Source organism: Phyllostomus discolor, chromosome 14 (assembly GCF_004126475.2).
Source record: "Phyllostomus discolor isolate MPI-MPIP mPhyDis1 chromosome 14, mPhyDis1.pri.v3, whole genome shotgun sequence".
Lineage (NCBI taxonomy): Eukaryota > Metazoa > Chordata > Mammalia > Chiroptera > Phyllostomidae > Phyllostomus > Phyllostomus discolor.
The window spans coordinates 20,207,015-20,228,794 of record NC_040916.2 but is presented as its reverse complement, the minus strand read 5'-3'; the positions used below and the strand labels follow the sequence as shown (position 1 = coordinate 20,228,794).

The 21,780-nt window shown below is 54.9% G+C and overlaps 1 protein-coding gene across 1 annotated transcript in view; it reads left to right on the top strand.

Moving 5' to 3' along the window:
* The window catches only part of PAPPA2 (pappalysin 2), a 183,004-nt gene that overhangs the window by 118,457 nt on the left and 42,767 nt on the right, over positions 1 to 21,780 (top strand). Inside the window, 3 exon segments of the mRNA XM_028530897.2 lie at positions 3,983 to 4,154; positions 7,495 to 7,672; positions 8,899 to 9,112. Of these exon segments, the coding sequence (XP_028386698.1) occupies positions 3,983 to 4,154; positions 7,495 to 7,672; positions 8,899 to 9,112 (564 nt within the window).

Here is a 21,780-nt window from a genome sequence, read left to right as displayed (position 1 = left end):
CTGGAAGGGACCTTTGGGAGAACCTGGCTCCACCCCACCAGTCTCCAGATTCGCAGACATGGGGCCGGGGTGATCGAGAGACTCACCCAAGGCCTTGGAGACGAACTCCAGCGAGCCGAGGCCTGAGCCGGGGTCACGTGGGTCCTGCCCCTCTCCACACCCCACTGTGCCGTTCCTCCAGACCCGTGGTGCACACGCCAGATGGTTTGTTCTGCGTGCACCTCGGTTCCAGAGATCAAGCGTGGTCAGCCTTTTCTGGCTGCCGGAGGGAGGGTGGGATACCGACTAGAAAATTTCATGAGCTGATGTCATCCTGATTTTGAGTTCAATTTTTTTTCGGTATGATATTATAGTCTTTGTGTGGTAGAAAGTTCTGGAGTACTCCATAATTTCTTTTGGTCCCAGTTTCTTTATCTCTACAAAGGAGGGGTTTGGGCTGAGTCACCTCTAAGGTCTGTTTAAGCTGTAACAAGCTGTGGTGCCACTAAGGTCGTTGCTCCGGGTCGCCCTCCACATCCCGCCACCCCCTGCCTTTATGTGCAAGAAGTGCAATCTTTGGCTTATATTCTCCCGTCAGCCCTCAGTGGGAGAAATGGACGGATTGATTCTGACTATTGTCACAGCCTCCTGAAATTCCTCCAAGGTGGCTCAGACCCTCCGGAGAACCACGGACCGAAGCCGTGGGCAGAACAGTGAGGACTTCGCCCCTTCATCGGGAGTCAGCCCGCTTCCCTGCGGCGGCCTCAAGGAGCGGGAAACCCAAGCCGCGCCTGGTTCGGCCTGCCCTGGGGCACGCTCGGGACCGGTCTGCCCATGGTCAGGTCTGCCCGCGGCCCGCCCACTCCCTCTGCAGAGAAGAGTGTCCGCTTCGGGGCCACAGCCTTACTCGGCTCCCCACCCGCCGCTGACGGCAGGGAGAGCCCCGGGGACTTGCGTCTCAGTCTCTCTTTAAAAATAGACGTTGAAGCGTGGGCTGCGAACCAGTGTTGCAGGTTTGATTCCCAGTCAGGGTACATGCCTGGGTTGCAGGCCATGACCCCCAGCAACTGCACATTGATGTTTCTCTCTCTCTCTCTTTCTCCCTTCCTTCCCTCTCTAAAAATAAATAAATAAAATCTTAAAAAAAAAGAATTTGTTTAAAAAAAATAGATGTTGACCTTTTTCAGTGTGAGTTCTCTACATTAGTCAAAATTTAAAGAGGCCCACACATACTGAATTTTGTTCAGAAAAAAAAAATTTAAAAAGGAGGAAGAGGTGGGGTTTGCTCGGGTGCCGGGGACGCCGTCCGGCCCCGTGTTCTCTGTAAGGCGTCGGCAGAAATGTGCCATGCCGCCCTCTCCCCCGCTTCCCCGTCCTCTCCGCGCATCGCCGGCACACCCCACCCGGAGACAGAACGCGCCCCGAAGCAGCCGTGCACGCGTGCCCAGTAACCCCCGCCCCGTTTCCTCTCTCCACGGTATTGAACATGTGTTCAGAACAGGGGGCGTGTTGTACACTGTTGGTCTGTCCTGTGGCTGCTCCCTGACAATTGGTGCTTCGTGCATTAAAGTGTAACGACCAAGCGGTGGGGCCAGTGTCCTCCCTGGGATCGGCCTTCTCCCTGTCTGGTCCTGGTCTGCGGAGTTTATTGACTCCTTTGGGGTCGCACACACCCAGACCTCCGCGGTGCGGGGTTTCACACCCGGTGAGCGTCGGCATCCCTGAAACATCAGCACCACAGAAGCCGGCATCCCACCGCGGGCCCACGGAATCAGAACCTCTGGGGCGCAGGTCTGGGCACCCCTCGTCTCTAACACTTCCTGAGCGCGGCGTACGGCCTGGCCGAGAACGCCTTCCTCGGGCACACCGGGGCTCCCACACACAGGCATCGCCCCCAGACCCAGCAACGAAGGCGACGCACCTGTGTTGCAGCAGGACAGTGCGAGGTCTGTGCCTGGGCGGCCACAGCAGGGTACGGCTGAGAGCAGGACAGGCTGGGGTTCAAGTGCATTTGGAACAGGGATTCTTCCGTCGAAATCAATGACGGAAGAATCTGTCATTGACAGATCAATGACGGAAAATCAGTGAGGACCAGAAGAGAGGGTGGAGACTTACCCAGAGACGTGGGCAAAGAGCGGAGCGAGGCCGACGGTCGGTGGCCGTCGACAGAGAGTGTGCTTTCTGAGGCCCTCCCGACCTAAAACTCCAGCACGAGAACCCTGTTCCTTTGGCCGGAAACCTTGTCTCCTGCTAACATGGAAATACCTGTGAATCCCATCTGACTGGGCGCTTCGCATGCTCACCTAAGAACCCGTCGTGATGAGGTGTGAGGCAAGGTCTGGAAAAAGCGGGTGGAAGATGAGGAGCTGTTGCCAACGGAGGAGACACCCTCAGATTGGCACCTTGCAGACGGCAGGCGGCTGGACAGATGTGGCCGAGTGGACTTGCTAACATTTAAGAGAAGGCTGCTCAAAGCTAAGACGGACTGTTAAATATCTATACTCCCCCCTGGCTCCCCTGCAAAGGGGCTTCCTGGCTCCTGCCAGCCTGTGCTGCTGGCTTTTGAACAGAGAGGACAGCAAGTGGGGAGCAGCCCCCCCACCCCCGGCCCAGGGAGGGGGCCTCGTGGTCTAGGCTGGCCCCAGAGCGAGGGCTCCCAGCCCCAGCCCGAGGATTTTCCTCCCACTCGCTGGGTGGCCTCCAGACAGTCTCCAAGCAGCTTGAGTTTCCTTGTATGTCAAACCAAGACAAATACCTGACTCCCCACCTCTCTGGGGCAGGACAAGAGCTTCGCCTGCTGCCTCTGTCCTGAACCTGGGTCCAAGGACCCTGCGAAGAGGGCGTCCGAGGAGTTTTAAAGCTGTGTTTGTGACTCGCGTTATCTTTGCGATGCTGGGCCTCGCGTAGTGTTCAGCGGACAGGGGGCCACGCCTCGAGGCCGGGAACACGGAGAACGCCACTTCCCTCACAAACGCCGTGTTTGTGGTGGGCGAGAAACACAGAAGGGCCTTGGGGCTGAGGTGCGAGGAAGAAAAGTCTGCAATTGGTACCAGATGCCATCGGAGGCTAACGACCTGACAAGCACCGTCCTCGTAAAACAAATTCCTTAAAAGGAAGCAAATGGAAACATAAGCTAGTGAAAGAATTTGCAGCAGCTGCCCTGAAACCATTTCTCACTTCATAAACAGGTCTGGGTTTGGTGGGGTTTTTTTTTTTCAGTCTTGGTTTCATTTCATGTCACTTTCCCCCTGGTCTGCGCCCCCCTGTCTCTCTCTCTCCCTCTCTCCTGCCGATGCTGGCAGGACTTCGCACACCGGTAGTCATAGCAACCGTAGTTATTGGAGCCCCATCCTTATGGAAGGAGGCTCATTCACAGGATTTGTTTTGTGTCTTATCTCAGCTCCAAATCGTCCTCAAGGATGACATGGTGTAACTGGATGGAGGAGCTGAAAAAACAGCACGTGCTAGTTCTCATTAAATTCTTGGCATTAAGCTGACATGAACCACAACTGCTAATGACTCTGTTTTCCTCTACGCGGTACTTGCCGCACTGAGGAAATACCACGTTTTGTAGCCATCAGAGCACACAGCATCTTGGGAACCTGGAGTTCTTTAGCATCACTGGTGAGGTCCCTTACCCCGATAGGTTGAAGAGAGACCCAGAGACAAAGATGTCTTTTCTGTGTTACATATGCAGTTACAGCGCTGGGCTTGGGAAATGCCTGTTGAGACTTCACAACCCCTCCCCCAGCTCACGTATGTCTCCCTCCACTGTTGGTCTCCCGCACCAGACTGTGATACTATTCTTGTTTACTGTGTGTTGAGTGGTTCCAGGTCATAGAGAAGGAGGTGGCGAGTTTAATGTAGGTTTTGGGAAAAAGCGTCCTCTTTGGTTTCAAGGCCCTTTCCAGGAAAAGCTGCTGAGCCGTTGCTGCTGCCCACTGGGTCTGCGTCAGCCTGAGATGTCTCTCTCTCTCTCTCTCTCTCTCTCTGTCATCCCCAGCTGTGTCCACCAGCCCTGCGGGGAGCAGGGCAGCTGTGCACCCCTGCTGCTTGATCACACGGATGTGGTGAACTGTACCTCTGCGGGCCCGGGCCACATGGAGTGCTCTGTCACCTGTCAGAGGGGGTTCGCCCTTCAGGCCAGCAGTGGGAAGTACCTGAGGCCCATGCAGGTGAGTTGGACACCTGTGTCATCAGGGCCGCACTCCTGGGGAGGGGAGGTCCTCCTGCTCCGCTCTCTGGCCCCATCAGGGGAGGGCAGGTGGGTGCCAGTCACTGGAAAGGAGACCTGCGGACTCTCCAAGGCTGGCAGGGGCAGGGCTTTGCAGAAATGCGAGGGACATGAGAGCCTGAGCCATGCCCACTCGGCCAGGGGTCGGTTTCCCTCCAGATGGGCAGTAGACCGGGGCGTGTTCCATTCCTTTCCCCGTTCTTGTCTTCCCGTCTGAAACGACAGTCCCCACGTTTGCCCTCAAGGTGAGAAAGCCCCAGTTCAGCCCCGCCCCCGGTTTGCAGGCAGCTTGCTTATCTGTGGCTCAGCGTCCAACTGCCCAGCCCTTCCTATGAGAAGGGCTGGAGGAAGACAGTTTGCTTTCCCTCCCTCTGCATCACAACTGTACCTTTGATGGACGTTTCCAAGTTTCCACGAGCCGCCACAGCACCATTTCCGGGAGTGCAAGGTGGTGCGGCGGCAAGAGCATGGCCTGGGAGAGACCTGGAGTGAAATTTTGGCCCCGCTATTTATTGGGAGTACGATTTTCGGTAAAAACAGACAGACAAAACAAACAAACCTCTTTAGGGTTGTTTCCACATCTGTGAGATGATTAGAACAGAACTATTTCTGTTACTGAGCAGTTATGATGACCAATTGGAAATCACTTAAAAGCTTCCAGCAGAACGCTAGGCACAGGGCGCTCTGGTGAGCTGCCGTTATTACGAGCGTGACGCTGTTTCCTCCACCAGAAATGCTGTTCCCCGTCTTCGCTTTAGAGAGCTTTCGGTGCCCTGCAGAGCAGGTTCACTAGAAACGAGCCCTCGGAAAACACGCACACGGTAGGAACTGCAGAGAGCGTGTGTGAGGCCAAAGACAGCGACGCCCGAGGAGAAACCCGGGGCACGGGGCGTGGTAAGGGAAGAGTGGACGTGAGACGGGCAGTCTGACGTCAGTGGTTTGGAAGGAATGAGATTCAGGGGTCAGTGGGGAACTTCGTTTGCTTAGAGAGAGTCAGAGTTTAAAGACACAGCCGTTGGTTTCAGTTAGTTTGGGTCCCGTGTGGAAAGAAATAGTCACGGCGTTCCTGCGTGATAGGACGGTTTGGGTGATAGAGTGTTTTAATCGCCTACCTGTTCCTAACCCGGCTTAACTTGCTCTAGAACAGGGAAAAAATGAAAAAGGACCTCCCCGCAAAATGTAGAGACTGCATACCTTCGTGTGACAGGTGAGAGAGGGGATCGAGGAGACGACAGTGTTTGCAGCATGGTAAAACTAGGAGCCAATTAAAAAGGAAATGGACGCAGGGCTCAGTGGAGTTAGGAGAAAAGTCAGGCGATGCGTGCGGAGTTTGGGAGACGCTCCTGGGGCAGTCGCTGTGGTCTGGGCCGGCGTGCCACCCTGCCTGCGGCAGAGTCTGGGACGGCAGCTCCCGTTCCACCAGTGCTGTGGGCGGGGGTCTGCTCTCCCCCACCCCCACCTCCCCTGTCACCTGAGGCGGGCCCGCTCAGGAAATGATACAATCCCACTCGTGATCACAAGACAGCGGGGGATTATTTGCTTGTTGTTGACACAGGAACGGAAACTAAACAGAAAAATGTGTCTGGCTGGGACTGGGGCCCTTCTGGCAGGCGGCAGGGGAACTCTGGGGAACAGGGAGGAGCTGGTAACCAGGAGCAGGTGTCAGGGGTGACAGGTGCTTTCACTGGTCGTTGTGCCTTTGGCTGCGCCTTTGGCTGTGGCCCCTGTGGTCTCCTGGCGGGATGGCTGGTGGAGCCACAGTCACCCCCCTCCCCTGCCCTCTCCCCCTTTATGACCTTTGCTGACCCCTTGGCCAGAGTGACAGCCAGTGCTTTCTCCCAAACAAGCCCTCAGTCCCTGCTCATGCTGTTCCCCTCACTGAGAACATTTTCTTCCTCCTCCTTCCCCTCCGAAGTCCCACTCATCTGTCAAGTCCCAGCTCCCTTGTCACCAGCTCTGTGGGCCCCGCCCCCAGCACGCCCTCCCTGCTGCCCAAGGACGGGCAGCCCGCCGCTCCCCCGTGCTGCTGCCTCAGCCCCCCAGGACAAGCACGCACACACGGCACCGCTGTAGTTTCCATAGATCTGTATTTTCTCTTTGTGGCCCCTTTTCCTACCTCTTTCATCTTATCGTTTGCATTCTTAGATTGTTTTCTCTGCAGTCATTGTGGGAAAGAGTAGAATGTAGCAGAAGTATATCTCTTGCTTTTTTCCCGTACCTCCTGCCCGCCCCCCCCGTCCCTGTCTCTCTCTCTCTTTCTTTCTCTCTTTCTCTGTCCTTCTGTCCATTCTTTACCTCAGGTGCTTTCCGAGCCTCTGGTCCCACCCGTGACTTGCTCTGCAGGTGGAATACTAGCTCTTGGAGGGCGTCTTGTGTACCGAAACCCAGGACAGAACCCGGCCCTTCCAGGTGCTCCGTCAGTGTCTCCTCACTTCCTTAGTGGGGATGCATTCTCAGGCCACCCCTCAGGCCTGGGGCTCAGGGAAATGGCTGGCATCTCAGATTTCACCACATGGTTTGGAAGGTGCCTGATACGAATTGATTCTCAAGTGCTCTTAGGTGCTTAGAATAAAGGATACACCATCCTTGATTCACTGGCTCATCAGGAAGGTCCCAGCAGGAAGCCGATGGCATGCTCTATGATGGGCAATTTGAGAAAATTGAACTAAGGGACTACTTGCAAAGGTGGCAGCAGGACCTCGGGAGAGTACAGGGAGACGGTGCAGGCTCCCGGGGTTGCAGGGGCGGTCAGCACCCCCAGGCCTGGAGGGCTGACCGCAGGGAGCAGTGAGAGAGGAGAGCACAGGGCCCTCTGTGTGCAGAGGGCCACACAGGGGTGGGGCTGACCTGCAGCAGCCCCCTACAGAGGGAGCAGGAAGGGTAAGCACCCTGACCTCTTCCCCACCCCCCACCCCAGTCTCCTGCCAGTGTTCCCTGGTCAGAGGCTTGGAGTGCACAGGGGCCTGCGTCCCTGGGCACAGAGCAGGGCGGAGGAGGGTAAAGAGCGAACAGAGGGACACGCTGGGGCAGCCAGAGCTGGCCTGGAGGGGCATCCCCCGCCTTCAGTGGTTCTCTCCTTGACGGCCCCTCCCCTCAGCCTCAGAATCGTGAGGTCGTGTGTTAAGACGATAAGGCAGAAAGAGGGAGAAGGCGACATAGCGTTTACCTGTCTCCAGTCTTTGCACGAATGCTCCTCGGGAAACTGTGTAGATAAGCCTTCCAATGGGACCCGTGGGAGGCGTCTGATGGGACCGTGACACGGGAACGTTCCCTGTTTCCAGCGGGAGATCCTGCTCACGTGCTCCTCCGGGCACTGGGACCGCGCAGTGCGCTGTGCACCCCTCGACTGTGGCGCCCCCGACCCGTCTCTGGTGAACTACGCGACCTTCTCCTGCTCCGAGGGAACGACCTTCCTGAAACGCTGCTCCGTCTCCTGTGTCCCTCCGGCCAAGCTTCAAGGTACCATCTGGCCAGCCAGGGACTGGGGGCTGCAGGGCCCCTCCAGTCCTGCTCTCTCTGGGGGCTCTTTGGGGATCTTTCCTGCACCCCAACACTCTTCCCGTTTGCTCTGCTGGGCCACCCTCTTCTGATAACCCCAGCCAAGCCCCCGAGGCAACGCCGCTCTTCCTGACGGCATGGGGGGGGGGGGGGGGGGATGGCCTGGCTCAGGGCCTCATAACCAAAAGGAACGGGCATGTGCTTCTGTTTTTATTCGGCTGTGTGTCCTCCGCAGTCAGACAACAGCAGGCTCCTGATAGTGTTAGTAACAACGCTACACTCACCATGGCCAGTTCTTAATTTAGTACTGACCACCCTCCTGTGAGTTCGGTGCTCTTCGCCCTGTGGTATAGATGAGAACGTAGTGGTCAGATCAGTTCCTGGCTGCACCGCCAGTCACAGACGACTCGGGGGAAGAACCCCGTTCTGGCTGACCAGCCCTGCTCTTCACCTCCCGGCAGACTCCCCTGTGCCTGCCAGTGGCCTGTTACAAATGCGGCTCCCCGAGCCCCACGCCGACAGACTCAGGTTTAGCGGGTCTGGGGTGGGCTGGTCGTGCAGCCGGATGTCCAAGGATTGCTTCTCATAGGCGTCCGGTGCGGGGTTGAAGCCCAGAACTCTGCAGCCAGACAGCCCGAGTTCAGTCCCTGCCTCTGCCGCTTACTAGTTCGGGCAAGTCCCCTAAACCCCGTTTCCTCTTCTGCCAAACCAGGGATAACGGTGAGATCTATGTCATGGGGTTGCTCAAGGTTTGACACTTATGTGAGTTAATGCAACTCATGCATACATGTGCGTAAAATGTTTAGAACCGTGCCTGGTATGTATTATGGTGAGCACTATAGAAAAGTGACCTGTGATCATTATAATGTTTTCTGTGACGCGGCCACTGCTGTGTTTTTACCATCGGTAGGTGGGGAGCAAGGTCATGACGGGGGGCCCAGCCCTTCTGTCACCGATGTCAAGGGGTCGTTACCTGGCCTGTATTCTGTATAGCAGGTCACACTGGTGGCCCCGAGGGTAAGAAACGCAGGAAAGACATTTGCCCTGAGATTTTAGAGAATTGCTCCACAGAGGGTAACGTCCTTTCTAAGCACGCCCACGCGGTGGCCGTTTGGCTGTGTCTGATGTGGTGACGTTTCTGGGCTCTGTGTGTTCTGAGCGCCCCGGGCTTCTCTTTCCCGGAGCAGGACTGAGCCCGTGGCTGACCTGCCTGGAGGACGGGCTCTGGTCTCTCCCCGAAGCCTACTGCAAGCTGGAGTGCGACGCGCCCCCCGTCATCCCCAACGCCACCTCGCTCCTGCCGCGCTGCCTCCAGGGCCGCCACGACGTGGGCTCCACCTGCAGATACGAGTGCAGACCCGGCCACTACGTGGTGGGAGGCGCAGAGAGTCCAGTCAGGAGGTGAGTGGGCCCGCCCTGGCTCCTGCTCCCTCTCCGTGAGTCCCAGGCCACTGCTTTGGGGATAACAGTAGGGCCTCTGGGTAGCCCAGTGTGTGTTCAGTTTGTGTGATTTTGTCTGTGCGCTCCCTCTTTACCTGCACAGGTGTATCCCCCAGGCACGACAGGTATGTTGACCAGGTGTGCGTTCTGGGAAGGGGATCCTTTCCCACAGGAGATCCCGTGCAGCCTCACCTGGGTGCTCTTTAGAAGGGTCTCTGCCCTATTTATCATCTTCCTTTAACGTGTTAGGAGCTTCCCAGGTGTTACGTGTGTGGGGACACGTCAGGGACCATCCCCTGGTCAGGACACATCAGGGGCCCACGACAGCGGCTCCGGGAGAAACTGCCTGGGCGGGTCCCGGGTTAGACACTCGCTGTGCGGTGCTGGGAAGGGGTTTCCCTGCCTCGGTCTTCTGGTCGGTAAGTGAGGATAAAAGGAATAACACCCCCCTGATAGAGCTGATGTGGGGACTCGATAAGTTTCTACGTGTCAAGCGTAAGGTTCCGTCAGTTTACTCTGAGAGCAGAAGACTCAGTGCGCGTCGGCCATTAGCATTGTTATTATCATCTCCCTGCTTCTGTGCACACACTCCTAGGCCCAGGAGCCGGGGGCCTTCCTCCCAAGGCCCCGGCGATCAGAGGAACAAGAGCTTCTTACAGCATATGGAAGGGCAAGGGCTTCGGAGACAGTCAGGCCGGCCCGAATCCCGGTCACCCTCTGGGCGTAGGCTCCGTGACCTCAACCAAGTCACTGCAGGCCCTGGGTCTCCATCTTCTCCATGAGCTGGGGATGATGCCGTGTCGAGTGAAGGATTCAGGGAGAGAACACAGATGCAGCCCAGTGCCCGCCTGGTGCCAGCTGCTCCATACATGGTTTCAGAAAACAAACCCTTTTCTAAACAAGCCAATGCTTCCAGAAAAAGAAACTCTTTGTGCTCAGTAAATAGTAGCTATTCTTTCCCAACCATAAGTTATATCATTTCAGGGAAAAATCAAAATCATTTTTTTTTTGCCCAGGACTTTAGTAGAAGTCTGACCATAGTAGGTATTTTTTTTCAGATACATTGTTTTAAACTAGCAAAGCCCCAGCCTCGGCCCCAGGAGATACACACTGTGCCTGAATTCTCTGGCGGGGCAGGAGACAGCCTGGAGACTGGCTCTCGGGCTCACGTGTGCCTCCTCTGTTCAGTACGCCATAGTCTTCTTCCTGTGGGCAGACTCAGTGTGACTGCACCCAGGACCTTCCTCCACTCCAGAAAAAGCCCGGACACACGTGGGAGCTGGAGAGGCCACCCCCCTCCTTGTCCTCCCGGTTTAAGGCAAGAGCCAGGCTGATCAGAAGATGAATTCTGATGAAAAATTCATAGCAGGCAGCATCTGGTTCAGCGGACTCCAGCAAGTATCGCTGACAGTTATTGACAGCGCAAAACACATTTGCATGTGATTTGCATAGGATCTAGGTCTATTTGCATAGCAACGGGTTGACAGGCAGTGAGTGTGCCCTGGTCATCTCTGCGTGAGAACGGTATCACCAGGAGCCCGGAGGCTGCTTCTCCCTGTTTCTTCTTGCCTCCGTTTTCACACTCCTGCGCCCGGCTCAGATGCTGGCAGAGCAGAGTGGGGGGTGGGGTGGGGGGGATGACTGAGGGGGAGACAGAAGCCTCAGGACCAGGAAGAGGAACTGAGGGCAGCGAGGTTGTTTCTTGCCCTCCCCCGGCCCAGTGAGACACCCCCCACCCCCCAGAACTGTGGGCTTTCTGCCTGACCCTGCAGCTCCACCCCAGGGTGGGGGGGGTCACGCAGGGACCACTCATTAGGTCGGGAAGCTGGAAGCTTGCATCGCAGCGTCAGCATCGGTTTTGGCTTAAACATTTACGTTCACGAGCGCCGTGTTGAGGAGAGATTGCTAAGTTGTTTACCGCCCTGTGTAAACTGCTTTAAATCGAGTTTGTACCTGTTTACAGATGAGGCGGCGGGTCGGTGTAAATCACCGTCGCTGGCCAGGGAGTTTACACAACGCACCACGTCAGCCTTGTTCCTCGCTCGGTGGACGGAGCCCAGAGCTGCGTAATCGGGGCCCTCGGCTGCTTTCTGGCCTGCTTTCTGGGACGTGCAGGCAGGGGGATGGGGAACTGAGGAAAATAGTCAGGAGATCCCCCAGACCTGCGCCGATTTTGTGCGGTTCTGCAGGTACTGGAAAAACCCACAACGGTCAGATTCGTGAGTGGCCGTGGGCATGACCCTGAACCGTGTGTTTACATGACGGCCACATGTCTCAGCGTGCGCAGCCACGGTGTGAGGAGGAGTAATTATTTCTCTCCAACAGGCTCGCAAGGAGGTGATGTACTGAAAGCAGTTTAATCTTGTCCTGGATATTACCTTTTGCTCGTTTCTTTTCTTTTTTTTAAGTTGTTCTTTTTTTAAAGATTTTACTCATATTTAGAGAGAAGGGAAGAGAAAGCAAAAGAGAGGGAAAGAAACATCAATGTGTGGTTGCCTCTCACACGCCACCTAGTGGGGACCCGGCCCGCAACCCAGGCATGTGCCCCGACCAGGAATCGAACCGGCGACCCTTTGGTTTGCAGGCCCGCACTCAATCCACTGAACCACACCAGCCAGGGCTGTTTTTGTTTCTTTTTTAAAGTAGGAAGCCAGTACTAACATATCAGCCAGGCTCATTCCCTTGCTGCTTCCTCTCAGGTCTGTTGAACATTGTTTCGAGAGAAAAGAAATACAAACACTAGATCCGACTTTCCCCTCCCATCCAACCGGTGTGAGCTTCGTGCCAGTCCATCCCAGTGGGGGTGGCCGGACGGAACAGCTGCAGCTAGCAGTCTCCCCTGCCTGTTCGGTGCCCGTCCCCGGGTCGGGAGGGAAGAACGTACGTGAATAAGACCAAGGCTCTGGCCTCAGGAGTCACGCAGCCTCCGTGCAGCCTCCACGCTCCCTCCCTCAAGCATGCCGTTCCTCCTGGAATCACGGCATGGGAGGGGGACCAGCAGGCACCTTCTCCTGGCCCTGCCTTCCCGGCCCCTCTTCCTGGAGTTTGGGGGCGGTCCTGTCCCCCCCTTAATCTAATCCCTGAGGCCAGAGAAAGGCGATGACTTAGTCCTGGGACAAGGTCTTTGACCTTGACGTCACAGGTGGAGTCAGCGTCACCTAAAGGCCACGGATTTCCCGGAGGAAAATCGAGGAGGGTTTCAGTGCGTGCTGGGGGGGACAAAAGGTCGGTAAAGCAAGAACGAGCGGCCTTTATCTGGCGCAGACCCACGATGGTGCGGCCGTACTGCGGACTAGCCTGCCGCCGTCCGAGACGCTCGGAGGAATGGTGGAGACGTGGGCAAACATTCCCTGGGCAAGCGGCGCTAGCTGGATGAAAGCGGGAAAATGGTTGTTTTAAATGGCACAGTCCCCGTTTTTCATATTAAAAGTGTCTTTTATTACTTTTTCCGTAGCTGGAATGATTGTGTGATATTAATAACCATAACCGTCATGGCTTTGTAGGGAATATAACTTTTCTTTTTCTGCTTGTGTATATTTGCTGAATTTTCTAGACTCTGTAATGAGGTAAAGGGATAAACAGCTTAAAAACAAGGTAAAGTGGGTTAGAAAGAGTAGGTTGTAGCAATTTGTGTGAGGGCAGAGAATTAAAAAAAGAAAGAAAGCTTAGGCCGACCTTCCTGGGTAGGCAGACCGAGAGGAAACCAGCACTCCCAGATGGTAGTAAGAAGGGCTTGTGGCCCTTCCACCCCGTGCCCAAACTCTCCTGTGCTTTGAGGACCAGCGCTGTCTGCTCCTGAAGGTCGTTGCAGGGTTCTCCCCCAGTCCTGACCCCAGCTCCCTGCTTCCCAGCACATCGCCTCCCCGAGGAGCACGGGCCTGCCCGCAGGTGTGCGAGCTGACCTGCACCCGGGCACGTCCTCCCCTTCTTCCCGTCTAAGACAGATCCCACCCCTGTTGCTCCGGAATCTCCGTCACCTCTTGGGAGTTTTCTCTCAACCCATTTACCTTCCTCTCTCCTACATCTGATCCCGCTCTCTTCTTCTCCCTGGTTACCGCTCCCTCATCATGCCCAGGCCCCCACCCCCACGCTCAAACTCAGGCCAGCCCCCTCCGGCCACCGCTCTGTCCTCCTCCCTCCCTTTCACAGTGAAACTTGGGGGAGCAGCTGTCCGACTCACTGTCTCCGTCTCGCCGTCCTCTTCTCTGTCCTCCATGCTGGACCCTCAGGTCTTTCCTTCCCTCTACGCTCGAGCAGAGCCTGCCATGGGGGTCCCTGCTGCCAGAGGCAGCAACTCTGCTGGCACCTCATGTTCGTTACATGGGGATACTCGGCTGGCAGTGTCGTCACCCCCAGAGACAGGATGGGCCCTCCCACCCCAGCTTTGGTGTGGGTGTGAGTGCCTTATGCAGACCAGAGAGCATGAAAATGTTTATTCCTCACAGAATGAGGCATTCTGGGGTGAGCAGGGGGGGCCCCAGGTTGCTCTTCAAATGGCTGGAGCGGTCAGGGGGAGGCAAGGTCAAGGGGAGGCAAGGTCAGGGGAGGTGAGGCCAGCGAAGAGACTGGCTGGCTGCTCCACGGTGCCCATTAGAGAGTCGGCCTGGATGAGGGTGTCTGCATGGTTTGGCTCACTGCCGGTGCCAGGAGAGGAAGCACCCAAGCTTTCCGAGGGGCTCGCTCACGTGGCGGGCTGGGGGCGTGGCGTTGTCAGCAGCCCCCCATCAAACGTGGGGTCAGGCTCCGCCTCATGGCGTCATTGACTGCAGCCTCCTTGCAACTCTCCTTCCTTGAATCTGTTTCATCTCAGTCCCGGATCCTCCTCCTCCTCTGTTTCTCCTCCATTTCCTTTGGTGTTTTTTCTGCCTCTTCCCATTGCTTCCATGTCTGGGTTTCTCTGAGCTCACTTTCTCTCTTGCTTTGTCTGCACACACCATTGTTGGGCTGAGGCTCATTTACCCCATTGTCCCGTGTACCACTCACGTGGTGACGACCCCTAAATCCACTCCTCAGCTCTGGTCTCTCTCCTTAAGGGCCCGGAGGTCTGTTAGGACAACTGCCAGTGGACACGGCCCGTGGATACCCCCGTCCGCATCTCCGAGTCTCACCGTGCAAAGCAGAGCTTGTTGTCACCTCTTTCAGACTCACGGTCCTCCTGTGTTTATGCGATCGGTTTGGTCCAGGAGCCGCTCATGGCCTGCGACTGGCTCTTCGCTGTGGTTCACTCCCAGTCGGCTCGGGCAGCAGCCCCAGGGGGTGCCGTCGTCTCACTGACGCCCGGACAGGCCCGCTTCTCCCTGTTCCCGCTGCCCTTCTCCGTGACAGTCCATGTCGTTTGTCCGTCCCGAACTGATCTTTCTGACTCGTGTTCCCCGGTTCAATATACCTGCAGCTTTGCAGCAGCAATGACCTTTAGAAAGCTCAAATCCAATTATTGAATTCCCCTGCATAAAACCGGATGGTTGGCCGTTCTGTCCTTTTATTTAGGGGGAGACAAAAACTGACACTCAGAGCCTTCTCCAGGTCTTGCCTGATCTCGCTGGGCCTTGCTCGCTTCTCCGGGCTCATCGCCCCCTCGTGCCCGGGAGACCGCCCCCCTCCATCACACACGGTGGCTCATGCAGCCCAGGCTCCGAGCTGCTGGATGCCTGCGACTCCCTCATCAAAGCCACGGCCAGCGTGCCTCTGTGCCTGCGTGCGTGTTGCTGCTGCTTCTGCCCAGCCCTGTCTGCAGGGATCTTTTGCTTAGCTGATCCTATTTTCCCGTGCTCAGCATAGGTGTGACTTTATCTGGGAAGCCAAGGAGTCACCCCACCCTGTAGGAAGCGCCCCTCCCGTGGACTCTTATTGCACACAGAACCTCCCTGGCACCGTCCTCCACCTCGCGGACTAGAAGCGGTCTGGTTACCTGTCTGTTCCGCAACAGAGCACGGGTGTTTGTTTATTTAGCATCATGTACCTGGCGGTCCCATAGGCACTGCTCACTCATTTACCCAATAGATGCTTTCTGAGTGGATGAAAAGACTGAATGTGTAAGAAAAATCATGATAGGATTTTAACGTTAAGAAATGGCGAAGGAAAGGGGGGGCTTTTCCTACGAAGTGGTGATTTTTATTTCAAGTGCCTTAGAGTGGAAGAACACTTTTGGAAATACATGTGTATATGTTTCTTCCAGCACTCGTCTTGGCAACATAAAAGGAGTGGCTGTGGTCCAAAGACAGCTTTAACTTCATTTCTTCCGCAGACATTCACCTTGGTTAGCACAGCTCTGTGAGGTGAAGGGGAACAGTAAGAGGACTAGACCTCTCTGAAAGCGCACCAGAACAGTGGTTCTCCTACCTGGCTGCACCTTAGCATCCCCTGGGGCCATTTTAAAAATCGTAATGTCCAGCTGACACCCCACACAGCAGAGCCTCTGAGGCGGGCGGGGGGCGACCCAGGCACTGGTGTGTTGCAGAGCTCTCCCAGTCCCTGCTCTGTGCAGCCAAAACCGAGAGGCACCAGCCTGGCGGAACCCTTGTGCCTGTGAGAACAGTACTGGTCGTGGGACTTTGACTTGCCCGAAGAAATTCAGAGTGATGTTTGCCTTTTTTCCAGAATTAGTGTAGCAGCTCTTTTTCCATGCCAGATTTTTGCATGTTTCTTTGAGGCTTATTTACTTTTGGAGGTAACGGAGGAAAAACAGAACTGTAATTCCAAAGAAACTGCAGAGATGAGGTAGTTTCAGGAGCTCTTTCTTAGTCACGTTTTGTCACACACACACACACACACACACACACACACACACACACACAGTGTTTCAATTCCTTTTCTTTTCCCCTGTGCAGCTTACTTCCTCATATGTATCATCACTGGCCGCTCCTGTTTTATTCACTTGACTTCCTAGGGCGCTGAAATACATGTGTTCAACCTCTGTGTGATCCGAAAGATCGCCCTGTATTCGTGCTTCTCTTTCACCCTCATAGTCACCTTTTTTCTCTCGAGGTGTTATCCCTGTGTGTGAAAGTTAGGTTAGCCTCCCAGGGCTCATAATTATTTTGACTTCTAAGTGACTCCCCAGCCTTCTACCTTGACCTAGATCGGCTCTCATGCCGTACGTCATCCGTCCAGGTGCCATCTGATAGGGACTTGGCCGTCAGGTCTTCTTGAGAGTCATTGTGAGCAGCTGTCCCTTCTGAGGGTGGGCCACGGGGTCAGCTCTTCCAAAGCACACGTAAGTCTGTGAAAGTTCTAGAAACTCAGTCATGGTCAAGGATGCAGTAACTAGGCCTCATCGTGTGACTCTTTACCACCCCCCGGATGTGTGGTCGGTAAACCTCTCCCGTGGGGTTGGTCTGGTCTGGCTGTGGGGTGAGGGCCCGGGTGGCCCTGGAGCTAGATGTGTGGCCTTGACCCGTCTGTACACACAAAGGTCATTTGTGTGGCAGAGAGTTGAAAGCATGAGGCCTGGGCTCTGTTCTGTTGGGTTGATGATGATGGTGATGATGACGATGGTGACATTGCTTCCTCCTGTGTGCGAAGTGTGCTTCTTGTGGCACTAGTAAGCTTTAGTATCTAAGAAAATGATACTGTGTACTGAAGTAAAGTAAAAATACAGTAAAAACAATAAATCTTATTACATAATAAAGTAATATAAAATAATATATAACAAAAGCATATTATATAGTAAGAATATATTACTATGCAATAAAATAATATATAATACAGTGTCATCTATTATGATATCATAATCTGTAGCGTGATATAATGTGATAACAGTGCATTTAGGATATGGTCACCCCTATCACAGATGAGGAAACTGAGACTCGGAGAATCGTTGGGTAGCTCTCCAAGATCACGCAGCCAGTGTATGGTGTTAAAGCCATTAGGACTCCAAAGCCCATGCCTCTGGCTAGTAAGACTTTGAAGCTTGAGCAAAGTACTTCTGTGGGCTTTTTTTTTTTTTTGCCACATTGTAAAACAAGACAAAAGTCTTGAATGACTTTCATCTCTAAACGTCTATGTTTCACTTTCTATCTCAATAGAATCCCTGAGAAGAGTTGACACTAGGGTATGAAAACATTGAGAGAAATGATATGTAATAATTTATTACCATCGGGGATCAAAAAGAGGCAGTGTCATGTGAATAAACACACACACTGCCCGGGCACGATCTCCATGGGCAGTGCTGAGGGTGACACTCAGATCTTCTGATCTGAAGGGCCGCCCGAGGCTGAACTCTCTTCCTCTTGACCAGTTCTGGTCCATTTCCCTCCCTTCGCACCCAAGAGAACTGAATCCCGGTCTCCCTGAAGATGGAATTCCGGGACGTCTTGAAAGATTTCCAGAATTGAGTTTAACTCTTACATTAAAGCTTCTCTAAAACTTCTAAAGAAGATGATTTAGTGAAATTGTTAGGGAAGCTTTTCTTAGTCCCAGAATTATCTCTTGGCTTAGAGTTTACGCAGACTCCAGGGTCAGTAAACTCTAAGTGTGAATCCCCGGCCTGCTCTTTAGTAGCTTTTGGCCTGGGCAGGTCACTGGTTTGTACTGACCGTCACTGTTCTTATTTACAAAATGAAGATGATAGAAAATAGGTGTGCTTGGAAGTGTCTTTAAGGATTTAGGGAGATAATAGAGGTGAAGAACCTACACAGCGTTTAGTCCTGTTAAGCTTTAGTTCATCAGTAGATGCTTTTTATTGACACCATCATCATCATCAGCAGCAGCAGCAGCAGCAGCTGGATTCCCACCAGGTCAGATGCCTCCCGTGGGTTTCACGGGGAAACTTCCATAACGGGAAGTATGCTGAGCTGCATTTTGATCGGTGGCCGTTGTCTCCCAACCGGGGCAGCTTCCCGTGCTCCGGATTAACGACACGGAAGCCAGGAAGGGCGAAGCTGACCTGCCAAGGTGGGAAGTGTGGGTCTTCAGTTACCAGGTCGGTGGGGGATGCGCTTCCCCCTGCCTGTTAAAAAATGCACACACCTATCAAGACAGAGAGATCATTACATTTTTAAAAATGTGCCCTTTCTGCCCCCAATCAGAACCCTCTCTGAATGCTTCATTTCATCCTGCTGTCGGCCCCCCGAGTTATCCAAGCACCACAGAGGGTTCAGGTCGACTGTGGAGAGGGAAAAGGGGGACGTGGGGGGAAAGCAGTGGAGACAGAATCGTCAACAAGACCAAGAAGTGAGGGTGGGCCAGCGAGGTGGGGCTGGTCCGGAGGGGGCAGGAGGGCACGTCCCGGGGCCTCACCTGGGCTCGTAGGCTCTTTCCGTGTCTGGAGCCACAGCTGGCGTCTCTGAGGTTCACCTAATCTGATTCCATTCTAGGAGGGAAAGACAGACTTGGACAATGGAGTGTGCAGTTAAGACAAATGCTAAAACTCCGTAAGTGTCCTGGATTGGGGATTTTAAAAAGTCAGTAAAATGCTTTACCCAATTTTTCATCTCTATGTCATGCCATAAGAGTAGGTGCTGTGTGTGTGTGTACATGTATGTAGACACATCTACTGTCTATGATTTTCCAGTGGAGGGACACCCTGTAATCTCCACGTACGCCTGTGCAGTTTGGAGAAATAGAAATTTGTTTTCTTTCCATGAAAACCGTGCCTGGCTTTATAATTAGTGTTTACAGTAAACGCATTTCAGAGTTTATCCTCGGGGAGTACTCAGTTCTCGTGCCATTGCAGGATAATGTGAGCCCCCAGCTCGTTCATCACGGCCCCTTTTGGCCTCCAAGGGCTGTGCCTCTGCTCCAAGTCTTGGCCACTCGGACCCACACGTGGGTGGGTGCCGGCCAGCTCACCACGGTGGGCTCCCAGCGGCGCCGGCGGCTGGCGGCGAGCCTTCCCTGGAAACGGAGCGTGTGCTGGGCTCCTACCTTTCCCCGTGGCCCTCAGTCCCAGGCTCAGGAGCAGCTTGGTTGTACAACTGTCCTTCCTCGTTTGACTTTATACTCCTTGTTGGTATCTCTTATTCATCAGGAAATAATTCTTAAAGTCTAGAGTGAGGAAACGCTGGCTTGTTCCGCACAAGCCACCGGGACTTTCTTCGTCCTCTTTTCTCCTTGGTGCCCTTTCTCCGCTGCCTTCTCCCTCCCCCACCCTCTCTCTCAGGCTCCGGCGAGGCCCCCTTCAGCCCGGGGAGCCAACGCTGTGACCTGGCCTTCGGTCTCCAGCGATGGGCCCATCCCAGGCCAGACGGATTTATGAACTGTCTCCCAGAGGATTCTGGGTGGGACGGGAATGTGAAGAATTGCCTGGGGCGTGGGGGAGACCGAGTAGAAGAACACTTCACACTCACATCCCACACACAGCGTGGGCGTGCGGAGAGGGGAGCGTGGCTGAGTAGGTCCCTCGGTCACCAGAGCTAATGATCGCTGCTGCTTGCTGAGCCCTTACTGGGCCACACGCTTTATACACACTAACTTACACGACCGCCTAATGACCCTGTGTGGGGGCTCTTACCGCCCCCACTTTTCAGATAGGAAAACGGAGGAAGGGCGGGTGGTTAATGAGAAGTCAGAGACTTGCCGAGAGCTGGAGTTGCAGCGTTAGTCTCCGGGTGCTGAACCGAAGGGCTCCGCTGTCTTCCTGCTGGGAACCGTGCAGCGCGGCCCCTCGAAGCCACCCAGGGACCCTGGGACTTCTCCCTCTGCGGTCCAGGAGGGCTGGCCAGGGGAGGAGGGTTCATCAGCTGTGTCCCTCAGGCCCTTCCCAGAGGGATGATCAGGAGGACTGCAAATACAGGGCTCACCTGTATCCATTCCCAAGTTCTTATGTTATGTTTCAACCTTCCAGAAAGTCTGATGTCTCATTAGTGGGCTGAGGTTTTATCTTTGCTGTGGCTTCTGGACAAGGAGCCACACGAGGAGCTCCTCTTCTCTGACAGCAGCAGTGACGGGCAGTGACTGATCAGGAAGGCCCGGGGAGGGTGTGGGTGTGTGCTACCGACTGTCAGCACCTTGGGTCGCACCCGTCTGGGAGTCCAGCCGGCCAGGAGCATGGGTGTACCAGTACCTGGAGGGGTTCCTAAGCTGAACACTTAGTGAAGGTAACCAAAGGATTTCTCACAAGTGGGAGAACCTACCTTGTGAAGTTGAGTTTGAGTCATTTGTGGCCTTTCTCTGCCCGAGCTTCTGGCCCTGCCCTCCCTCCAGCCCACCACAGGGGCCATGTTACGGGCTTCAGACACTCCCTGTCACACCTCTGGATTCTCGCACGCCCTTCTTCCCGGCACCCCTCCCCCTCGTCTCCCTAATGCGCCCATGCCCAAGTGTTCCTTCCCCGTACCCCTCCTTCACGTCGCCAGGCAGTGTCGGTAGCTCCCCGTGGGCTCCCTAATGGTAGTGCCAGTGTTTGTTCTACAACTGCACGGCCTCAGGTCACACACAGGCACGTACTAGGTGCTCAGTGAATATTCACTGGCAGAACCTGTCCATGGACAACTAACTGAATGATGAGCAATGGCGAAGGCGAGAGACTCCTACTTTACGTTTCCGTGTTTTGGAGTCAGTTCCCCCTGCCTTTCAGTGTACCCCTCCCTCCCTCAAACATGCACTGAAGGGCGGGACTATGCTAAGAGCAGTTGCATACGCTTGTGTTAGCGAAACCTCCGGGTGTTTTGAGATCTGGAGGCAGCCCAAGCAGATTTGTTAGGAAGAGAGCCCTGTCCACTGTATGGAGAATGTATGAGAGGGGCCATGCGTGGAAAAGAGATTAAGTGTGGGGGGAGGGGCTGTTGAACTTGCCGTGGGAGAGGCTGAAAGGTAAGACAATAAGGCAGTGGCAGAGAGAGATGGAGGAGGGGTCTCAACCTTGAGTCAGGTGTGCAGACCTGGGGCAGGGCCTTCCTGCACCCGGCAGTTGGGAGACCTAGCATTTAGCAGCAGAGTCTAAGGATAGACGTGCGGGGTGGCCAGGCTTAAAAGTGGAACCATCCGCACACTGTTAGGGGTCGGCAGCTGCTCATTTTAACAGAGCACGAGGAACAGGGACGGATTCCAGAGATCTTTGGGACATAGAACAGAGAGAACTTGCCGATGTATAGCGAGATCAGGTGGGGGCCGGGGGAAAGGCAAGATGGAGAGACACGGTAGCATCAAGGATGTCTCCCAAGGCTCAGGTTTGAGCAACGGGGCGGAGGGCGGTGTACTTCCGAGCTGGGACTGGCCGGGGAAGAGCAGGTGGGGAGATGAAGGGGCCGAGAACTCAGGTGCCGGTGGTCTCACCGCCCTGGGTGGGTTTGAGGGGAAACTTCTCCTGCACGCACGGGGCCTCGTAGGCGCCCGACGTCCTGCTGTTCCTCCGTTAGTGTAATTATTCGAGAGGGACTGCCCGTCGGAGACACCAGCCGCCCTCAATCAGCGAAGACCCGATAATTCTCTTGGAGTCCACAATCACACTTTTATTTTCTCCAAAGGAAAATAAACACTACTTTCGAAAAACCCTGCCTCGGTGATGGAAAGACGGGGCAGGCGCATGCATGCCTCGAGCAACATCCATCAGACCTCCGGCCAAGCGCTGATTACACGATCCTTGTGTCTGGCAGAGAGGCGCGAAGCGGAGAGGGCGCAGCTGGGTTTGCAGCTCCAGGCGGACGCCACGGGTTCTGGAAGCTGCAAAACGTGTCTCCTGACTTGGAAGT